The following is a 17,685-nucleotide window of genomic DNA, read 5'->3' on the forward strand; positions in this document are numbered from 1 at the left end:
TCACTATGGCCTTGACCTGCTCGCCCATTTTTCTGACTATGTTTAAACTAAGCAAGTTATCTGGCCCAAACCTAATCTCACAATATTTTATCTGAGTTAATGATGTCAAATCTATTTGCCTGTTGCCCTTTCGCCCAGGAGTTCCAAAGGGAAAAGACGGGGGAAGTGTTTGCACTTTCTCATAGTCTAAGTATGTCCATGATTCAGTATGGTTTACAATCCTCATTACTCACACTCTATTTGTCACGACTTATTCTGTGTAATGTGTTCAGCTGACATGTGTGACAGTGCACAAATAAAGGTGTCACACTGCTTGGCCCACGTCCCTCTTCAGGCTCTGTGGAATTCACTTAGCTTTCCTACTCAATGTTAAACATAGTACAGTAATAAATATAGTAGGCCTCCTCGTTGACATAAGATGTATACCACCTGACCATAGGTCAGATTATTGATTCCATGTTTGTGCCCAGAGGTTCTGGGAAAGAGCCCTGAAATAAGTTCTGTTTTGCCATGTATTCAATGTAAATTCTCATAATCATTAGGAACCAAATCTTTATTTGCAAATGTCGCAGAAATACACCAACCTCGGGGTCTCCCATGGACTGTCCCCAAATCCATTAGGTATATGAGAACGTCGAAGGTTGATATAGTGTGAGGCATTTGTCTGAGTTAAATAAATACTGCAGTCTTGGAAGTCAAATTCCGAGTATAATTGGGTGAGAGCCCTTGAAGCTTCCGAACATTGAGCTTGCAGTTCACTTGACCCATAATCATTTAAATTTAATGCAGGGTTTCTCCCAGTGTATTGCTAGCCTAGTGGCCCACCAGGCCTAAGTTGCCCCCCACCAGCCCCCTTTTTTTTAACAACAACAAAACACAAAAGTAGCACAATACTAAAATAAATACAGAAATAAATGAATAAGGACTGACTCGTGTTTTCCAAAGTTAGCTGTTGTTTACACCCAGGACACAGTGCCAGATTACCGGGATTCATTAGCTAGCAAGAGTAACAGGGGCAGTAGCTCGGATGCACCTGTATCCGTATCCGTTCGTTCGTATAGGTTTGTATGGCTGGTAGACAGTGAAGTATAGCAAAGTAATTTAATAATAATAATTTATACTGTTTATTGATCCCCAGTGGGGAAATTACAATTTGCGGCCTACCTATACATACACACACCAAATAGGCTACCTCTGCAACATAGGCCGCTACAGCGACATCTCCCCCGGGAAAAGCTGATTAACATAGTGGATCAGAGGCCTTCAATGAGAGTAGAATTTATCAGAGGAGCCTCTGAGAGTGAACTTTATTTTCTCGAGTTTAAAAAAAGATAAAATGTCACCCACTGGGAATTCATTTTATATGCATTTTAAAGACGTAAACTACAGTTATAGTGGGGCAGCTCAGTTGGAAACTTAGACGTAGTCATATTAGTTCACTTTTAGCACTGGCTTAATGTGGGGCCCGATGGAATCTGCCCTGGAGCTCTTCCGTCCATGATTCTGTTATCACAGAAACATTTGGGCTCTACGTTAATGCTGCCATCAGTCTGTGACTGGCCCTTGTCGAAAAAAGGACACTTGCCACCGGGCTAAACAACTTTCCTAGGGAAAACCCTCTAATGTAACTTTTTTACAGCGAAGTCTGTGGCCAAAAGTGTTTCCTGCTTTCTAACCACTAGACTCCACCAGGCGCGCCTGCGCTGCGTTCCAGAAGCGGCTTTCCGCTAAGCTCCGCTAAAAATGCGTGCTGGGTGTATTTTTGACGAAGCGAGGCGAACAGACCGGACAGGGACTGGAAGGGCTAGAGCATCCAGTCAATTTTCAAAACAAACTTGCTGTGCAGACTCCCGATCGTATATCACATCACTACACTATTTTAACAACTAAAACCGCCATACATCTTTGAAATTTCAAGGAAGCCCAGTCACTCATATTTTTTGTTGAAACAGTTGAATCTTTTGTTACTTAGTCTACTGGACTTTCTTCTGACTCATAAAAAAAAAAAATCAGATTTATGCATCAACTTGAAGAACTGTTGTCTGCATTAAAAAAAATAAATAAAAATGCCTCACTTCTTTTATTTACTCCGACAGAGCACAAGAAAGAGGTGAGACCTAAAGAGACCCTGAAGGTTCCGGTGGAGAACCAAGTCAGACAGACGGTGAGACGTCCACCGAAGGCTAGAGGCTATGAGGCCGGAGTTAAACGATGTCCGCTGCTCATGGGTAGTCACCGCATCTACATCCAGACCCGCAAGGAGAAGCACCTCCACCTAACCGTCGGCGGCCACGCCTACCTCCTACCTAACACCTCGCTGGTCATCAAATGCCCGGTCAGAAGGTTCCCCAAAGCCTACATTCGCTGGCTCAAAGACGGACGCCTTCTGACCAGCTCCAGACGCTTGGGCATCACCAAATCCGCCTCTCTGAAGATCCACTTTCTGGCTGCAGAGGACATCGGGGTGTACAAGTGTGTGGCTGGACCGGCCTCAGACATATTTACCCTGCAGCTGATAGGTGGTGACAGAAGTTTAACTAGCAGAGAGTTCACTGCCAGTCCCGGTCCCAGCTGGGAGGAAATGCTCCCTAGCTGCCATGCGCACTACTCAGGCCTGGCGACGGACTTGTCAGTGCCCGTAAAAGTGTCTCTGCAGCCCCCTGGTGTCCAGGAGGAGGCCTGGCTGCAGCCACGGCTGGAGGAGAGGCTGATTAATATCACCCTGCAGGCTGACAGAGGGGAGATCCAACAAGAGCAGGCCTCAGAACTCATCTCCTCACTGCTGAGCCACATGTCTGCTGCCCAGCTCTGGTCCAGGACTCCGCAGGGACCAGGAAAGGCCAAAGGTAACTAGAACTGCAGCTGCCAAGTAAATGTAAATGGACTGTATTTATATAGCGCTTTTCTAGTCTTAATAACTACTTAAAGGTGCAATATGTAACATTGTATGTAATACTGGCAGCTAGCGGTTAAAATAGTTACTGCACTACCAATTCAAAATACTGGAGAGTCGTTTCCCCCGCCCCCTCCTTCCCAGACTCGAAGTTCACGGGGGTTGCCAGGCTGAGACCGCAGCATTCACAACAATGTTGCTAGACGCTTTTCTCACATAGCCAGACATTACTTCACAGCACAGCAGAGTAGCTAACGTTAGATGCTAGTCTCACATAGCCAGACTTTACTCCACAGCACAGCAGAGTAGCTAACGCATACCTGTCAAGTATCCCGTTTTGGCCGGGAAAGTCCCGTATTTTACCCTTCTTTCCCGCTGTCCTCCCGTATTAGTATTTTCCCGTAAATCTCCCGTATTTTAACCTGCGTTATTAAAAAATAATACCCCGGGTCCGAGCGGAGTAAAAAAAATAAAAACATTCCCAATCTGAGCTCTGTCACTAGCCTCGCGATAATTGCCACCTGCAGTAGCCTACTACAGGTACTGTAGGTGGCAGTTGTCGCGAGATTAGTGTGTGAGGTCAGATGATGAGTGACAACTCTTTCAAAAAAAAGAAAAAAAAACAGAGACGGATGATGGACGCTACGACAGAGACGGTGCGCTGCCAAAACTTCTGAAGGCTTTACTATGCATTCCCCATAGCAAGGCAAGTTGAGAAAGGGTGTTTAGCATGGTACGAAAGATTGTTACAGAGAATAGGATGACGTTAGACAACAGAACTGTCTGCGCTCTACTCTCATGTAAAATGAACCACTCTGGCCCAGCCCACAAATACACTCCTTCCAAAACAATCTTAAAGAATGCAAAGTCTGCAACAAATTTATACAATAACTCACTAAAAGAGTAAAGAAAAGTTATGTGAAATGAAAAGAAAAACTGTAAAAGAAAAGCAATATGAAATGAAAAGAATGTGTGGAATGAAAATAAAATGTAAAGACAAGCAATGTTATAAATTGTAAATGTTTTCAGCATTCTGCATCAAGTGGTGATTTTAGCTTTTAGCCAGGGATACTGGAGCTTGGTTGGGGTGGTGGGACTGCTTGCGGTGGGCGCCGGAAAATTTCCCTTATTTTCAAATCCAAAACTTGACAGGTATGAGCTAACGTTAGATGCTAGTCTCACATAGCCAGACATTACTCCACAGCACAGCAGAGTAGCTAACGTTAGATGCTAGTCTCACATAGCCAGACATTACTCCACAGCACAGCGGAGTAGCTAACGTTAGATGCTAGTCTCACATAGCCAGACTTTACTCCACAGCACAGCAGAGTAGCTAACGTTAGATGCTAGTCTCACATAGCCAGACATTACTCCACAGCACAGCGGAGTCTTTTATATATGTCAATGAGCGGAGTAGCTAACGTTAGATGCTGGCTATATTGACAGTCATAAAAGCCTGTGCTCACGCGGAGCTCTGTAACCAACTGACAGACACACTTTTTCGGCTTAAAATTACAGTATGAACCGCTAAAAACACAACAACCTCACCGTCCTCTCCACACGCCAGTCAGGCACACTTCCTCGGCTTAGAATTACAATACGAAACGCTAAAAATACCACTACCTTGCCGACGGAACACACTTCATTGGCTTAGAATTACGGCAACAATCGCTAAACACACTGCAAACTCACAGTCCTCTCTTCCCGATTTACAGCCCCCCTCTCGTAGCTTAAAATAACTCACCGTTGTCGGCTCCAGCCACTGAACTACACGTTGTAAACAGCCATGGGCTGCTTGCCTGGTCCTCCCGGTAACGTTAGCAGTTAACAGGGTTAGCATGGCGGCGTTAGCCAGGACCAGTCTGGATCACTTTACTGGCTGTGTCTCAATTGTTTTTGCGAGTAACCAACTCGGGTACTCTAGCTATATAATTCAATGTGAGTACACAAATGTTGAAATGACATAAAATGCCCGTCCCTAGTGGCTGTGATAAATTAGCCTGAAGCTATGCTTACCTGTTCAGGAGGAAATAAGCCAATTCTGCATCCTTTTGGGATCTAAGCTGTCTCCATCTTTCAAATACATCTCCAATATTTACCAGGGGGTTGTTACGTCTCTGGTCACGCAACTGTTAGAAAATTGCTGTTTTCTTTTTTTTAGGTCGGGTAGAATCTATCTCCGTTGATCCTGTTCGTTTGTATGCTGCTTTCATGGCTGTACTAATGTTACAGCTGTAGCGCGCTGGGTTTACGTTTTTACAGGTATATCTGGCAACCCGGCCTGGCTGTCAAACTGGGCAGTTGATAACAACACACAGATCAAAACATAAACAGAAATTTCAAAAAGAAAAAATACTGACATTAGCATTGTTGTCAGAAAAGATAGTATTTCAGTTTAACATGTTTCCTTAATATCTGATGAGGCATTGGTGTCATTTTTGGATTTATTACAGTACAAATATTACATATTGGACCTTTAATGACTACTCAAATCACTTTTACACAGTATAGGAACCAATCCCCATTCACATACATTCATACAGTGGTAGCCGAGGCTGCCATACAAGATGCCACCTGTTCATCAGATAAACATTGACACACCGATGGCGCAGCATCGTGAGCAATTCAGGGTTCAGTGTCTTGCCCAAGGACACTTCGACATGGACCTTCCGAATGGTAGGCGAGCGCTCTGCCACCTGAGCCACATGCTGTGCAGCAGCGTGTGTTTACCTTTGAAGCTGTTGTTAAATGTAGGGCTGGGTATCGCCAATGATTTTCCGAATGGATTAGATTCCGTTTCACAGGGTACTGATTCAATTAGGTTAGGGAAATTTCAGTTACAATACCAATTTAGCTTATATATAAAAGAGATTCTCAGAGAACTTGTGCTGTCAATTGCACAAGCAAGAAGCAAATATTTGTATAATGCAACAGGTTAGTTCACCACATCACTGTTGAGAAGGCATACTGTATATTAAAAGATTGATTTCAGGATTTTATTTATCGATATCAGATCACTCAAACAAAGATTGTAATTGGATCATCGATTATTTGAACCCAGCCCTAGTAAAATACCTTGAGATGTTCTTATTCTCTGTTAGACAAATTTCTTCATTCTTCCACCACCTCTTAATGTATACAGTGATTAATGTTTATGTCATTAATTGCATATTTTGATATGTGATATTCAATTCAATTCAATGTTATTTATAGTATCAAATCATAACAAGAGTTATCTCAAGACACTTTACATATGGATAGAGTAGGTCTAGACCACACTCTATAATTTACAAAGACCCAACAATTCCCCCAAGAGCAGGCATTTAGTGCAACAGTGGCAAAGAAAAACTTCCAAAAGTTTAAGGTTTTAAATTACTGCTTCATGACTTGTAAGAAGGACTTACAGTATGGCCTTTTATGAATGTTTCATACATTTTTAGATACAGTAAAGGTTGTCCATAAGTGATTTATAATAACAATTATAACAGTACACAAATATAAATTCATATAAGCATTCAACACATGAAAAGAAGACCCTTTACATTCTTAACATAACCAAGTAGTTTTGCTGCTTAAACCGAATAGAGATGTTCTGAAACCAATACCAGTATCAGAACAGCCTCCGATACTGCAAGGTATGCTGGTATCGGTATCGAAAGGTACTGGAGTTTATGCACCGATCCGATAACACATATGTTTAACCCCGAAAAGATTTTGTTTGTGTTTGTTCATATTTTACAAAGAGTTTAACCTGAGCCAGACCATACAACGATAGCAATCACAACACATCCATACAGTGATAGTAGTATACAGCTGTTAAAACATAATCAAATATATGACACAATGGTATCGGATCGGTAGTCGGCATCGGCTGCTACGCAAATTCAGGTATCAGAATCGGTAAGCAAAAAATGGTATCGGACCGTCTCTAAATCCGAACCAAACTGCAACCAATACAACGAATGTTGTGAAACGGTTTTGGAGAGAAAACACTCCCTTGGTTTGTACTAAAGGAGAGCTTATATCACCATATGGTTAGGGACTTGTTGATATGCACATATACTGTAAATATGTTGACCACATGTTTCTCCTTACAATCAAGGCTATATGAGGCATGCAATAATACATTCAAAGATATATTTACTTTTTCGATTAAATAAAAGCAGTCAATAATGTGTACATGTATGGCCCTTGATGTGAGTCTCTTTTTCCAGTTTGGCCCTTAGTAACATTGAGTTTGACACCCCTGATTTAATAGGATACCTTTTAATAAAAGGACGATATCTGTCCATGGTATTGGCAGATCAGCATATTGATCTAGGTCTCACTTTTAGGGATACAACTTTTTGTTCCTTATGTTGTGTTTGTATCTGATTGGTCCCACAGACAGACTGGCCAACTGGTCTGAGCGCTCTTCATTGGAGACGGTTGTGAGTAGAGCAGTGATCATCAGACAGCAGCAGAGCCTTCAATTGAGTCTTCAGAAGAACATCAACATCAGCATTGGACACAGCGCCCTCCTGACCAACACTACCCGATCACTGACCATACTCTGTCCTGCACGGGGCTTCCCGCCTCCCAAAATCAGCTGGACCAAAGATGGAGTTCTGCTGCAGCACAATGACAGGTGACATACTGGGGTACTGCTGACATACCAGTCAAAATACTTAGGTTGTGTCTGAAATCGCATCCTCTGCACTATATACTCAACATGAACATGTATACTATCGATCAACATATTTCTGTGTAAATACACAAGATGTATCTTTTTTTACCAATGTTCAAAGTGAAGCATGACTCGCTGTGAGATCTCCACTTTTGAGCAAAATTGAAATTTTCATTTTCTGTATTGTGGCGAATTTTTCTGCAACAATTTGTGCCTTTTCTGCATCAAGTTATAGTGCACTTGTCTTTATTTATGTATGTAAAAGAAATTATAATAGGTTTTTGGGGTGGGTTGCCCTGGCCAGTTTTGATTATTGGGGGGCTGTAACCCCCCATTCCCCCTGTAAATTACACCTATACCTGTCCATTACTTGTCTACTCCTCTTGGTTCGTTTGTAATAGTTCTCTGTCAACTCAAATGAAACCACAGCTAAAAGAGTAGTCCGTGGAAAGAGAAACATTCATAATACATACAATATATACAAATATATTTTAACTGCAGGAACTTTTAAGTCCTACTGCTGTGGTTGCAGAAACATTTTAATTAAAGGGGACATTTCATTCAGGTTTATACTAAAAAAAAAATCCTCTGTCTGAAACACTTGTTTTAGCACCTGTCTCTTTAAGCTCCCTTCCTGAAAAAAGCCCAGTCTGCTCTGATTGGTCAGCGTTTCCGGGTCTTCCACATCTGCACTTTCGGAGTCTCTGCACTTCTACATTCGAAATGAATGTAATGCCACTGTAGCAGCTTTTCTACCTATATTTATTACAGTTGTGACATCACAACTGGTAAATCTTTGCTGAAGTGGTACATGTGTTTGAGAAACACTGCCTCAAGGCTCTGACACACCAACACGACGGCCGACCGTCGGCAGAAAAGGCAGTGGGAAAAGAAAAATGTAATTTAGATTTTAGAAATATTTTATTGTCTCCCCCAGTTAAATTAAATGTAAATTAACTGAGTTACAGTGTGTTACTGTGGTTTTCTAAGGAAAAAAATAATTTCAATAACTGGAAAAAGGTCTAAAATTCCAATTTCACGGTTATCAGAAACATTGCTGGATTCACGTGTTACCAGTTCTCCTGTGCTTAAATAACACTACCTAGCCCCAAGTTTTCCATCTCAGTAATTTTAGGGGTGGTTTTTTTGTATTTTAGGCTAAAATTGCTGTTTTACACTCTGTTTAGAAATATGCAGTGGGAGAACAACAATGACTATAATAATTCAAGTATTAAAACTACATTTTGAAACAGGGCCCCTGTACCAGACAGTGCCACATCATTCGGTAACAAAACAGGACTCAACTTACTTAATATTGTGCTAACTTAGGCCTAGTTATTCAAAACATCTACTGATGCACAGTGACCTTTGGGACTATGGGGGTTCTGAGTTGACTGCTTTGCTCAGTTGTTAATCCAGCCTTGACCAGACAGAGAAAGAACTCTATAAGCCTTTTGGTCATGATTATACTTGTATCACTGTCACAGAGGTGGTGCAATCAATGCCAATTATTTGTGATCAGACTGATTCTGACTTTTTTTCGGGATTGTCTGACAATCCTGCCCACTTCATATAGTGATTGGCCAGATCTGCAGAGACGCAAAACTAGGCGGGGTTTGAACACAAATACCTCCGTCATTTTTGGTTTGTTCAAGATGTGTGTGAGAGTCCCTTAACCAAGCCACTTCCTCTGTTTCTGTACTGCAAGGTATTTTTTTTGTCCTACTCTATGTGCCAAGAAAATAAAAACATGTTTTCCATGTGTGTCTGCAGGGTATCCTGGGATAACTCTGGAGGACTCCACATCCTTCAGCCCCGAGCGTTTGACAGAGGCCAATACAAGTGCACAGCTGCCAACACACATGGCTCAGACTCCGAGACTTCTCAGCTGTTGGTGGCAGGTGTGTCCTTACCTTTAGATACGCTGGTCTCACGTGTCATTATTATGCATATCTTCCATAATTTGTCACTGTAGTAAATTTTTTTATATGTTTAAAATAAATTATATGAACCTAAAATTAAGATTATTTGTATAACACAACTTTATGCAATGAATATCACATACAGCCCCCATTATCACAATGAGCCTTCCGTTTTACTATGAGCATATGTATAGAGGGCAGGCAGGGGAATTAAATGAATCAATAAATTAAAACAGTACATTCCTTCTGTCACTTGAAAACCATTTTAGTCCAGTAAATGTATGATGTTACTCAGCCTGATGGAGATTTGTCTACTTTCTGTCCTGAGCTGCTGACAGAACAGCTGGTTCTGAGGGACAGTGATGTCGACGGTCGGAGTCAATGTGAATTAAATGTACAATGTATCGTATTAAAGCTGTAGTGCGTAGTTTCTGTCACCCCCATGAGGAATTCTAAGTAATGACAACAATGATGTCGATGCGTCCACATGATACAAGCCTTCCATGATTGCACTTCAGCCCCACCCCTCTTCACACAGTTGCAATTTAGCCAAGGAGGACATGATGGATTAAAAAAACACGATGGACTCTTCAGAAGAGGAAATTATCTTCACTCGAGTTTCTGCATGCAAAAGTCGCCAGAAGACATACATTTCTAAACACAGAGAAATACAGAGATAGTTCTGTAGAGCTGATAGTCTTAATTAGCTTTATAGCAACTCATTTTGCAATGGCTTGAATGTAACGGACGTTTATTAATATCAAAAATTTATGCACTAAAGCTTTAAGTGTGAACTCCCACCTAAAGTCTTTGTGAGGCTGTAGGCACAGCGGTGCTTGGAACCAAATGTGAATGTCAGCATGGAAACATGCTCACAATGACAATGCTAAGATAGATCGATAGATCAATAGATAGATAGATACTGTAGATCTAACATTTTCAAATTCATTGCGGCATGACTGACTGCTACTCTTTCTCTGTGTGTGAAACTTCAGAGCCTCCAGCCATCGCAGTGTCATGGAGGAATGTTTCCGACCATGGCTTTGTGTTGGGCCACAGCTTGAGGACCAAGTTGGGGGGACGAGTCAGTGTTCGCCCGGGGGCCAATCTTACGCTGGACTGCCCCGTCACCGGTAGGTCACAATTAGGGCTGACGTCTCCAGGTCAGTTGGTCGATATATGCTCTTGTACGACCAAATTATCTTTGGTCAGACAATCACTGGTGTTACTTACATAAGGCCACCTATCCATCAAAGCATTTCTCCCAGCTAAAAATACCAGGAGCTCTTCTGGAAACACCCAGCTGGTAGTGCTAGAGTGCTTTGGTGGCGCGAGGATGTGACAGTTGGTCTTTGTGTCATTTGTCCTGCCCATCCTTCACTGTGATTGGAAGGCTGGGTAAAAAGTGTCAGTGACAAGCGCAGCGTTTTACCCAAAGTTAAAAATGTTCAACTCTCTGCGACCACCAGAATGTAATGGATAAAAACATTCATCAGATGATTCCAGGATGAGGTAGAATTGATCAACTGAATCACTTAGTTTCTTTTTTGGCATAAACAACATCCTTTTTGACCTCAGGATAATTTTGTTCTTGAGGTTCTCTCAAACTATCTGGATTGGTAAGCTCTACTGGTTGCCCCCTGGTGTACCGCTCCAGGAAATAAAGACAGTATCATCTGTCTTTGCAGAGGGTAACACATTTGCATTTAGGAGGGGATCTAGAAATAAATAACAGTACAAATAATTACAGGGTACATACAGGGGATCAAAGGGCTTACGCTGCCTTCCCACTGGCACCTGAAATCAGCTCCGTAATACGCAATACATTGCCAGCGGATGTCATATTACACCGTTGAAAAGCGCCGGAAGCGACTCACAAAAGTGGCGGAGAGACTAGAACGACTGATAAGTGTCTGAATGTACGATTCTCTCTGACCTCTCTGATGAGGGTTATAGAGATATAAATAGGGGAGCGTGTCTATGTTCCCCGGGTGCTATGTTCCCTGGGTCCTATGTTCCCCTCTTTGTATGAGACTGGGGAACATTACTCTACTCAGTACTTTTTCCACCATTACTGCCAAATTCCATGGCAAATAGGCCTATGTAGGCCTACGGGCTGTTTGACACGCATAACCCTAACCCTTTTTTTGGGGGAAAAACGTGTCCTATGTTCCCCGAGCGGGGAACATAGGCGGGGAACATAGGGATGACCCCATAAATAGAAAGGCTGCTGCGTGGAGAACAGTGCCCAGGACGTTGACATGTCAGGTCGGTTTAATGTGATATAGCAGTATAATGTCAATTGTTCAATGTCTGTTGCTAGCTAACCAATTAGCATTAGCAGGTTTGTTTATCAGTACCATAGCAACGCTAACTTCCGCTGGAATTGACGGATAGGAACCGTCCGTAGCCTGTCGCAAGAGTTAAATTTTTTGAACGCATCCGGATGATCAACTGACATGATTTTTTCGCACCGCACTCGTTCGCATGCGGTCTGCGAATCTCCATAGGAAATGAATGACTTCCGGTCGTTTCGCAGCCTTAACGTAGCTGATTTCAAGTGCCAGTGGGAAGTTAGCCTATATGTTTTTTTGGCATTAAGTATGTCATAAAAAAGAAGTCAAATTGTGTGTGGGCCTTTTAAAATGTGATATATTGACTTTAATTGTGCACACATTGAAGAGTAAAACTATTATAGCAACAACTTGTACTTGCATACCTGTCTCTCTATTGGTATCCAGTTAGTATTGTATTGATACCCTATACTAAATAATTACACTGTACTATGGGCCTGTAATGAAACTTTTCCTGGTGCCCCTGTGTTGTCTGTGTGTCAGGCGTTCCACAGCCCACAGTGACGTGGAACAAAAAGGATGGAGTATTAGATGCCGGTGCTGTTTCCCTGCCCTCTGGATCACTGTGGATCACAAATGTTTCTCTGCACCACCAAGGCACCTACTCCTGCACCGCCACCAACGCCATAGGAAGGTCCACTGCTTCTACTGTCCTGCAGGTCTACGGTGGGTTCACACAAAGTGTACAACACTTTTCATCATATACCAGAAATATCAACACACAGGCTCAGATAAGGAAAAACTGTTCATATTGATCGTGGTTGTGTGTGTGTGTGTGTGTGTGTGTACAGGTCCGTACCCTGGACCCTCTGCTGGAGGAAGCAGGGTTGTCCCAGTCTCACAAGAGCTGAACAGGAGAAGGGTCCTTATGGCGTCCCACCGGGGAACCAGCGTCTTTATCAAGCCTGGCCACATTCTACGTATAGGTACTCACATAAGCATACATACCAACACAGCAGCCTGCACATCCTCATGTACAAACAGTAGCACACAAACTAAACCACATTGACCTCCGTATATTTATTCCGTATATATGTATTCCTCGTATATATAACTGTACTCATAGGCGCCGATTTACGTTTTCCTCCGTGGGTGCTCACGGGCGCATACAGTAGTCAAAAATGTTTGCATTTCAGAACCTTAGGAAACAGACAGCGGCCGATACACACACTATTAACTCGATAATAAAGCCGTAAAGTAAGCTTTCAACTCTTTCAACTCAGGACACCACCACTTCTCACAAATACAGATAGGATTGGAGATGAGAAGTGTAACTGACCACCAACTACCGCTGACCTAACGGAGCTCCACGACCGTCAGCTCGCGGTGCTCTGTATCCAGCGTACAGTCACCTATTCTGGGGTAACTAGACCACTAACTACCGCTGACCTAACGGAGCACCACGACCGGCCGCTCGCGGTGCTCTGTATCTAGCGCGCAGTAATTAATTCTGGGGTATCAACCGCGATCAGCTTCGTGGGAAATTAAGAACTCTCTGCACTGGTGGTGGATGTCGTTGATGCACTTGCATCATTAGGTTTGCTTTTTTAATAACAAATCTGTCCATTTAATTGTCACTCTGATTACCTAACGCACATGCACGTGGTGATGCTGTCATCAATTTGGATACAGTCCAGATCTTCTGGCTCCAGCCAACTCCTAACGATATGTAACACACTGTATGAAAACGTTACCTCGGCTTCTCCCATTCTCAGGTCAAAAGAGACAAGCTGTTATTGTTGGATTTGAATACCTGCGTGTTCTTAATCTTCTGCAGACCAAAGGAGTTGCATAAGAGCCGAGGCCATTTCCATACCCTGCGCTACATATCTCGCGCTTCCAAAAAACACTGCACCATTGTTGTCTCCGTCCCCTCCGATCAGAGGAGACCTTTTCTCAGGCAATATCTCACACTCCCTTTATAATGTCTTATCACTTTAAAAACCAGATGGCTTCTCATAACCCAGAGAAGCCGAGACAACAAGGTCAGCTTCATGAACTCTAAAAACCACTTACTTTATTCTCACAAAATATATTCTAACAGTAGTACTCCCTAACACCTGTTAACAACCTCTTGAAGTATTTCCATCAGTCCATTAACATGTTTAATGTTTACATTCTGTCTGCTTCTGTATTTGGACAGGCTGTCCAGTCGTTCCTGACCACAAAGTGCCTGTGCGGTGGGACTACAACAACCAGACCCTGAAGGAGGTTTCAGGTCCAGCCCAAACCCAGACCCAGACCCAGACCCAGGGTCAGGGTCAGGATTTGGGTCTGCAGTACAGGATGCTGGTGGGAGGCCGTGTGCTTGAAGTCAACACTCTACAGGTGAAGTTCTCTGGGCGGTACCGATGCCAGACCCTGATCAACAGCACCCGACCCATGCTGTCTGCCTGGATACACGTTCACACTGAAGGTGAGTGTTAGACTGATTTGCATGCATGAGTGTAGTTTATATAAACCCAGTGTTCTCCCTAGGTTTTGTGGAAGACTTAGGTGTGCATATTTGGCGGGGGTTTAGTGGTCTTTTCTTAAAAAAATTTGATGATTTTCAATAAATAAAATATGCAATTTGACATCACGTTGGACCATTATTATCACCATATCTGTGTTTAAAACATTGGAAAAGCTAGAGCAGATAATAAATAATTAAATTAAATTAATTAAAACAATCAAAAAACATAAAGACAAAACTTGCTAAAGAGGTCCAATTGCAATCTTTTAGTTAGTTTGATGCTTTTTCCGCTGTTTTTGGCGCTATTTTTAAGTCCTGCATATACCCTGACAGACTGACTCAGTGCATCAGCGTCTTTAGTTTTTCTTTTATGCGTTATACAGTGCCTCTGCCTCAGGCAGTTTCTTACCTGTAAGGTGGGCAATTCAAAATCTGAAATAAAAAATTGAGAACCTGTGCAGAACACTCATGTACACTTGGATTGGCAAGTCATTGGATGGCGGTAAAAGCTGTTTGTTTCCCTATAGTGTTCTGAAATCTTCTTTCTGTTGTTGTTTCCTTGATCCTGTGGATGTGGGTGTTGTATCTTTGGGTCCACAGAGTTTGGCTGGCGTTTTGGAGACTGGACCACATGCAGTGCTTCCTGTGGGAACAGAGGCACTTGGCTGCGGAGGATACGCTGTGTCACTCTGGATGGAAAGGATGTTCAGCCCACCCTGTGTCAGCACATACCAAAACCCATCACTTCCCCAGTCCCCTGCAACAGACAGGACTGTCCCCCCAGGTACACCCGCCTGTAGACATCACCCCGATTCTCCACTGTGCTGCGTTCCGGCTTCGCCGCAGTTTTGTTCCGTCCTCCGCCACGAACCATACCACACCAGGAGCGTTTCAGAAGCGAGTGTTTTGCCTGACCGACAGATTCTATTGTTTCTACAAGTACTATACAGAACAATCACGTATTTATTAAGCTGGTATCTACTCCACACACTCCTACAGTTAAACTCCATGCCTTCTCTTTTCTGGTGTTGTCTTTATAAAAAAAGATCTGGGATGTCGTATTATGTTTTTCAACCTCCAGGATGAATCTCTCGTTGTCTGTGGTGTTGTAAAGCAGACGTATACAATATTGGGGGGTGTCTTTTGGTAAATTGACTGAATAGTCTTGCTGTTTTACTTCCTGCCCGGCTGTGAACGCCAAGGCGGTAAGCGAACGTCTGGCAAGCGTAGCTCCTATGGCGCCATTTTGATGCTAACAAGCACTCACCCCCCGTTTAAAGACTTTATTTGTCCATTGTTTATTTCTAAAGAAACACGACAATGTATAAAAGGCTCTATTACCTTGTATCTCACGTTATGGCTCCGTAGCAGACGTTTTTGTAAAAATAGGCTAACGATTGTGTCGTAACCACTCGACTTACTGTCGCATAGTGGAGGAATTACCGTATAGTACAGGAGAAGCTCGCAGGCAGTTTCGACTTCGACATTAGCTGTTTAAGTTTAATTACTAATGTTGACTAGCATTTTAGTTAGCAAAATTTAGCCGGTGCCCATGTTATCTCCTTACATATACCTACGCTCTCCATCTCTGCAAGATTGGGAATGATTGAGATTTCTCTTCTCAACTTTCAGACAGGTTGTTCACGTCACATTTACGTTGTCTCTCTCAGTTGGAGGCTGCGCAGTAACGCTCAGCGCTCACCGGAAAAGTGCTTCTAATATCCTTCATAGGTATCCATCCAGAGCAACGGGATCTGTTGGTCCAGTTTATACACTGTCTATGGTGAACGCCCCGCTGCTCGCGTGAAAATATACCTGGCACGTATCTTTAGCGGAGTGGAGAGCCACTTCACGCACGCTTCTGGGAGGCCTCCGGAACGCAGCGCAGACGCGCCCAGTGGAAAAAGGGGTCAGGGTGTCATTCTGACAGCAGATCATCAGATGAGTTCTGAAACACAGCCAGCTCCTGGCACGGGAATATGGGAGACTAAGAAATAATAATACAAAATGAATTAATTAAAAAAAATACATTATTGAAAAAAGCAATGCAGTCATATGTAAGACTGAGGAGGCACCTAGTCCATTGGATTCTAAGATTATTTGTATTAGACCAGCTGTATTCACAAATGCAATTGAAAACTCAGACATAAACACTCAAAAAAAAGAATTGATTTATCGTTGTTTTTTTATTTATACACACACACACACACACACACACATATATATATATATATATATATATATATATATATATATATATATATATATATATATATATATATATAACAACGGACATTTAAAGGAAAATTGCCTAAAAACCTTCCAGGGGTTTTAAAAGTGCCAGCCTCCGGGCAACATATTGCAGAAAATAGAACACTGAATCATAATACATGCAAATATACACAAGCACCATCATTAACAGACTAGGGGCATGCATTCAATGTGACATGGCCTAGAGTCTTAACCATATATATATACATACAGCAATTCACAGGCCGAGCTATCTCCCATTTTGAAAGTTATGTATCTGTATTTCTTGTGTCTGGTCATGATTCCAGATGGTCGGTATCAGAGTGGTCAAAGTGCTCAGCGTTGTGTGGAGTAGGCTGGAAACAGAGGCAGATGTCCTGTCAGCAGCTGGATGCCAGAGGTGCAGTGAGGACTCTGACAGCAGCGGCCTGTGAGAGGACGAGCCAGCCCACAGACACGGAGCAGTGCACTGCCAATAACTGTCCAACCTGGGTAACCAGTGCATGGGGAAAGGTACATTCAAACACAATTAAAGCTTTAGCGTAACTTTTTGATATTAATAAACGTACACTACATTCAAGCCATTGCCAAATGAGTTGATACAAAGCTAATTGTATCAGCTCCACAAAATTCTTTCTGTATTTCTCAGTATGGCTATGTTCAGAAGATTGTGTCACTGAAGGCTTGTATTATGTGAATGCTTCAACAGTTTTGTTTTCATTAGAATCAGAATTCCTCATGGGGGAGACAGAAACTATGCACTATAGCTTTAAACATGGGTGCGTGTCACAAATGCAGTGTTAAGTGTTAACTTCATGTTCCTGGATTTCAGTGTTCAGGGAGGTGTTTAGGCCCCACCACCACCGTACAGAAGAGATCTGTCACCTGCCAACATGCCAACAGTTCCTCGTACACAGACTGTGATCTCAGGGACAGGTATACACACGCATATTACAACACAATGAAAATGACTATACTGTATTACCGTCACAACTAGTAAATATAAATGGGCTGTATTTATATAGCGCTTCCTAGTCTTAACGACTACTCAGAGTGCTTTTACATAGTACAGGAACCAATCACCATTCACACACACATTCATACACTGGTAGCCAAGGCAGCCATATAAGTGCCACCTGCTCATT

At 42.6% G+C, this 17,685-nt stretch overlaps 1 protein-coding gene across 1 annotated transcript in view; it reads left to right on the top strand.

Annotated features, from left to right (window-relative positions):
- The window catches only part of adamtsl3 (ADAMTS-like 3), a 315,925-nt gene that overhangs the window by 292,269 nt on the left and 5,971 nt on the right, over positions 1-17,685 (top strand). The window contains exons 21-30 of the mRNA XM_039794981.1: positions 2,097-2,846; positions 7,280-7,520; positions 9,333-9,460; positions 10,477-10,614; positions 12,319-12,501; positions 12,627-12,761; positions 13,979-14,251; positions 14,891-15,074; positions 16,849-17,053; positions 17,373-17,476. Of these exons, the coding sequence (XP_039650915.1) occupies positions 2,097-2,846; positions 7,280-7,520; positions 9,333-9,460; positions 10,477-10,614; positions 12,319-12,501; positions 12,627-12,761; positions 13,979-14,251; positions 14,891-15,074; positions 16,849-17,053; positions 17,373-17,476 (2,341 nt within the window). The remainder of the gene's footprint in view (positions 1-2,096; positions 2,847-7,279; positions 7,521-9,332; positions 9,461-10,476; positions 10,615-12,318; positions 12,502-12,626; positions 12,762-13,978; positions 14,252-14,890; positions 15,075-16,848; positions 17,054-17,372; positions 17,477-17,685) is intronic.

This window comes from Perca fluviatilis, chromosome 3 (assembly GCF_010015445.1).
Source record: "Perca fluviatilis chromosome 3, GENO_Pfluv_1.0, whole genome shotgun sequence".
NCBI classification, from domain to species: domain Eukaryota; kingdom Metazoa; phylum Chordata; class Actinopteri; order Perciformes; family Percidae; genus Perca; species Perca fluviatilis.